This window comes from Propithecus coquereli, unplaced genomic scaffold (assembly GCF_000956105.1).
Source record: "Propithecus coquereli isolate 6110/MARCELLA unplaced genomic scaffold, Pcoq_1.0 Scaffold29, whole genome shotgun sequence".
Lineage (NCBI taxonomy): Eukaryota > Metazoa > Chordata > Mammalia > Primates > Indriidae > Propithecus > Propithecus coquereli.
The window spans coordinates 2,677,226-2,683,363 of record NW_012148507.1 but is presented as its reverse complement, the minus strand read 5'-3'; the positions used below and the strand labels follow the sequence as shown (position 1 = coordinate 2,683,363).

Below are 6,138 nucleotides of genomic sequence, written 5' to 3'. Positions count from 1 at the left end.
ATTTCAAAAACACTAGTTTGATCATACGTCTGGGTTCAGAGATCAGGACGGGCATCCATGTGTACTCCTAACATAAAGACCGATCCAATGGAATTGGTCCATAGAGCAGAGTGGCCGCTACAGGCAAAAAGAGGTCAAATGTTCTTATTTTGATGCTTCTAGTTTGTTGATTTGGAAAATTAAGAAATTCTTGAACCTCATGTTATTAGCAAGGTAAAATAAATAGCATCTAGGAAAAACCTCTGGACATTACAAAGTACTATCAAAGATTTATAGCAAAAGTTATATATTACGGAACTAAGTTAACAAACTTCGTGATATCCTAACATTATTGCTTCCATTTTATCAAGTACTAAGATCCACAGAGGAAGCCATTAAGTGCCAATAAATATTAAATTTATGTCTCCTAGGCCAGGTGCAGTGGTTCACACCTGTAATCCCAGCACTGTGGGAGGCCGAGGTGGGAGTATCACTTGAGTCCAGGAGTTCGAGACCAGCCTGGGTAATGTGGTGAAACCCATTGTGTACAAAAAAAAAAAAAAATTATCCAAGCATGGTGGTTCATACCTGTAGTCCCAGCTGCTTGGGAGACTGAAGCAGGAGGATCATTTGAGCCCCAGAGTTGGAGGTTGTAGTGAGCTATGATCAAACCACTGTACCCCAGCCTGGGAGACAGAAAGAGACTATGCTCTTAAAAAAATTGTATCTCATAATGTTTAGAAACCTCATAGAGGGTGGTCTTTTCTCTTTTGCCACAAGATAAGATGTCTTATTTGAAAACATCCAATGTAACAGTGTATCTAAAGGAGAATCCAATGAAATTAATATCCTGGCTATTGATCACAACACATTTAAGCTGTGTGACACAATAATATTTGAAAGGGTGATAAAGTACAGTGAACTAAATTATTTCAACTATTCTATAAGTGAGGAAAAGGAAATAACAGAAAGGAAGCCAGTTTTGAAAAATGTGAGCATACTCCAAGAAAAGGAAATTACTTCATAATTTCTCAAGAGGACTTATCCCTCTTTACTTATAAAATTAATAATGCCCATACAGAGAAAGTGAGAAAATACTTGAAATGTCATGAAAAATCTCTTATTCCTTAAGACTGTGTTATTTGGGGGCATTTATACCATGTGTATAAGGCCAGTCCCAGTTTCTGTGCTTTTATGTAGACCAATTTATAACAGGATTTGGTGTCATGGCAATATCAAATAAAGAAACTGTCAACAGTGAATGTTTCTCAGTAATCTATAGATCGATCAGTTTAAAAATGTATCAATAATCACGTAGTATTTATAGTTATTAATATGGACTCTTAGTCTAGACTTTGGTGTCTGACCAATCCGGATATAAATCTAAGTTCTGACATTATAAAGTTGCGTGGCCTTCTGCATGTTGTTCATTTCTAAGTCTTAGTTTTGCATCTATAAAATGGACACTGCTCACAAGAGAGATGGTAAGTGAAATAATAAATATAAACAACCTAGAAGAGTACCTGGAATTTAGTATATGCTCCATGAATAGTATTTCTCCATCAGACACACACACACACACACAGATACTTATTTTATTTTCATTAATAATAAAAACTACATCATACGCTTACCAATTGTTCCTGGGTCAACACGAATTCCATTGAAACGGTCACAAATGACTCCCTCTGAAGCTCTAAGGAAGATCAGAAGCTTTTGTTCTTTTTCTAAGGGATTTTCTAAAGTACCTGTTTACAAAGAAAAGTATATCATTCAAAATAATCCAAAACATTTTAAAATAAAGAGAAAAGGAAATTGTGATGTAATTTCAGGAATGCAAAGTAAGTGCCATGAAGAAAACTATATGGAGAAGAGGCAATGGTCACATAGATAAAATTAGAATAGAAAAAAAATAAGATTCAGTATACTTCATTGAGGGAGATTGGATTATTGTTCAGCAAACATCCCACTCTTCTTTCTTTATTATGGTGAGGTAAACTTTCCTGACCTACTATTTATCCTGGGCATGTGACTTGTTTTGGCCAATGAACTTTGAGCAGCAGTGATAGTAATGTCAGGTCTCAGTTCATGCTTTAAGAGATTTGGCAAGTTTTTAACCAATCTCTTCTAATGACGCTTTCTGCCATGAAATAATAATTCCTTAAAAGGCCTCTAGCATCTGAATGAAGAGATATACAAAGCAAATCTGAATAGAACACACAAACTGAAACCAAGTCCAACTTAATTTAGCAGAAATATTTCTTGTTATAAACCACTGAGATGTGGAGATTATTTGTTACACACCATTACTATGGCAAAACCTGCCTGATATACTGTCTATGGCTAGATAATCCCCAAATTCCTTTACATGCATTTTAGCACTGAATCCTCACAACAAACCTGCAAAGTATGATTCTAACCCCTCCCAATTTTAAATATTCACATATAAGAGGCTTAGAGGTTCAAGGACTTGTCTAAATTTATGCAATACTAGTAAGTAACAGAGTTTATTTGAACAAAGGTCTATTTATGCTAAGTGTTTTCTTAAACAAACAATAAGTTATTTTCTAAAACTAAATTCTTTTGGCAGCATAAAGACACGTAAACACATAAGGTTATGACAGACAGCAGCTGGGAATTACTCCTGTTCTTATTCTGTTGATGTTAACACTGGAGCATGGTCACTTTTACTGTATGAGAATTGTTCAAGGAATTTGCTGAAATAGTGTTAGTGAGTATGGACCTAAGGAAGGTTATTTTCTTTGAAAAATGTATCTTAGAGTACAGAAAATATTACCAAGCATCAGTTGTTTAAGAAGTAACTGATGGGAAGGTAGTCCTCAAACTATATACTGCATTAAACAGGTTTACAAAAACTATTCTACTATCCAGTGAGATTTTCTACTTTATAAATTCCTGAAAACATAACCAAAAATGATATTGCAATACAGTATGAAATAACTGGTAAGCTTGTAATTGCCTGGTTTTCATCATGGTTAGTGGTCTTTCAAACTGTATAAAATCATTCCCTCCAGCTGACACTTCATAAATACCTGGTTAGCCAAAAGACTCAAGGTGAGTTTGAAGCTTGCTATGTACCTTTCTTTACAGTCTAGCCTTCGCAGCCACTACAATAGAGGCTGTTGAGGGCAAGACTCAGGTAAGTAAACCTGCCTGGAGTCATGTGGTCCATGGGCAAGCAAACCTGTATATCTCTAATGAGAGGCTACATATGGTATGCTGCTGCTCTGTGTAGGTAATGACACTCCTCAGCTCAGAGACTAATGCAGCCTCTTAGCCAAAACAAAGATATGCTAGAGCAGAAAGAAGGGAAGCAGGGGAGGAGGAGACTGTTAAGCAAATGTGTGTCGTGTAGCTCTTATCTTGCAGTTATAAGTCTGTCCAGTAAGCCGTTTTCCAACTGTGATTTCATTTATTTCACGGAGGGTAGTTTAGAGTCTTGGGGGAAAAATGGCCTAGCACTAAACAGATACCAGAGAGAAAAAAGTAGGACAGTTTTTGCCCTAGAGAAATGTATGCAGAGTCCCACAAAAAGAGTTCAGCGTTCCTCTAAAATCAGAGATTAAATCAATTATGCAACCCAAAACTGCAGCACATGGGGAGATTTCACAGAAAGTCTGGGCAAAATTAGTTAGCCTGCTGTGATCTTTTGGTATCTGAAATGACCAGAGTTTGGCTTCTTTTTTGTAACTTAGGGAAACGAAAAGATGGAGGATAGGGACAAATACAAAGAAGGCAAGGGTGACCTAAGAGAAGAAAATATATGCTATTCTAACATTAAAATGCAACACTTCTTGAATTTGTAAAAGCTGGTGAATGGAAAGCTTTAAAGGCAGAGAACCTCATTTTATTCTCAAATCTAGCAAAGAAAGGTCAGGCACTAACTCCAGGATGGACTTTGTCCCTCAATGAGAGGAGCCACTTCGAAGGAAGATGCTCAGGATAATGCAGTTTATCCTCGGTTTACCTTTATAAAGCTGCTCTAAACCATAGCAAGAGGCATGTTAAACCTAGATGAATTTATGTCTTCATAATGAGAGGGAAAATAATTGTCACTCTGCTGCAAAGACATTCCAGATGTTTTCGCATGTGTGATTTCATTTAATTCTCACAACCCTATGATGAATATTGTTGAGGTTCTCATGAGGAAACTGAGGCAAAGAGCGGTCTATAGCTATTAAGTGGTGAAGGTGGACCTTAGACTTAATAAGTACCATCCTAGCAGATGTGGATATGCAGAAACAGAAAAGTAGTAAAAGGAAGTTGATATTACTTAGCATGATGGTGGGCAATGGAGGGGAAATGATGTTCCAGATGCTAAAAACACCTGGGGAGATGGAAGAAAATAAATTCTGGTATATGAAAGATAACCACTATAATGATTTGAGGAATAGGGCACAAATGGATTCCATGAACTTCAAAAGGTAAGAAAAAGGAAAAAGAATGCTTTATTATTTTATTAACTAAACTTCTTTGGTAGGTCAGTTAATAAACCAAACATCTTTTGAAGGAATCACATAGAAACCTAGTTTACACATGAGCCCATTCTGTCAACATGACTCCCCACACCTTGTACTAAGCCAATCCATACTGGATTATTTACCCTCCCCTTAACTCTCTCTCCTCTGTACCTGTGAGATTTCCCATTCTTTTATATCCTTTACCTTCATCTTACCTAACTTCTAATCGTCCCTAAAACTTGGCTCCACTGTAACTTATTTCTAAAAGCCTTCTATGACCTTGGATTAGATGCCCCCTTTTGCGCACAAAAGTGTCTGTGCCCCTTGCTGCAGTGATTATACTTCAAGGAACTTATCCTAAAAAAGTAGTATGATCCAGGTGTGGTGGCTCATGTCTCTAATCACAGCACTTTGGGAGGCCAAGGCAGGAGGATGGTTTGAGGCCAGGAGTTCAAAACCAGCCTGGGCAGCATAGCAAGACCCTGTCTCCACTGGGGGGGGGGGAAAAACACAGAGAGAACTAGTGTGGAATATGGACAAAGATTAAGGACCAAAGTTCTTCACTGCAATGTTATTTATTTATAATATCAAACATTTGAAAACTCTTAGAACCAGCAAATAATTGAAAACATTTTGTCCATTTAGAACCCCTTCCACTCTCCTCAGTCTTTTCGACATGCTAAATAGTTGAACTGCACAAGACCCTAAGCATACCAAGTGCTTCCTTACCTCAACTCTCTCTGCCTCAAACACTCTCAATTCCCTTTTCTTCATGGCTGACTCTTAACTTTCAATCCCAGCTCAGATATCCCCTCTTCTGGGGTTCTTCCTTGTCAAATAATTCTGGGTTAAGTGACCCTCTACGGGCTATCAAAGAAAACTGTGTTTTACCTCAATACTTCTCAAACTATATGATAAGTGCTTTTTACTCGACTACCTCCTTCTCTCAGTAAGCTTAGACAAGAAACTGTGGGTTGCTGGCAGAGTTTATTTGAAAATATTTTATTCCAGAAATGGTTAACTAGGTAATTTTTTATCAATCTTCTTGCAGAAACAATTAGAAATAAAGAAAATTATCCCATACTAATAAAAGACCAACTTCACTGGTAAGTTATAACAATTTTAAACATATATGCACCTAGCATTATAGCTTCAAAATATATAAAGCCAAAACTGACAGAACTACAAAGACAAATAGATATATCTATAATAACACTGATAAAGTCAACACAACCGCTCCTAGAATAAACAAAAAATACAATAAAGAGATAGCAGTTTTGAATAATAAAATTAGCAAACTTGACATGACAGGCATAGATGAAAAACTAGACCCACAAAGAATACACATTTTTTTCAAGCATGCACAGACATTTAGAAAAATTGATCATATGATGATAAAGCAGTTTAACAAATTTAAAAGGATTGGGATTATATAACATTTTTTTTCTTACCATAGTTCAATCAAAATGTACAATTCTTAATAAAAAAAGTTTTATAAAGTGAACTATATTAAAATAAAGATTTTCCAATCATCAAAGGATATCATTAAGACAATAAAAAAGGAAGCTACAAAGTGATAAAAGATATTTGCAATCCATAGAACCAACAAAAAATTCATTCCAAAATATGACTTCAATAAATCAATATAAAACAGATAAGTCCATCATTTATTTGATAA

General features: G+C 36.0%; 1 protein-coding gene across 1 annotated transcript in view; it reads right to left on the bottom strand.

Moving 5' to 3' along the window:
- Window positions 1-6,138, bottom strand: part of PKHD1 (polycystic kidney and hepatic disease 1 (autosomal recessive)) — a 535,504-nt gene that overhangs the window by 197,617 nt on the left and 331,749 nt on the right. The window contains 1 exon segment of the mRNA XM_012648551.1: window positions 1,614-1,727. Coding sequence (XP_012504005.1) covers window positions 1,614-1,727 — 114 coding nt within the window.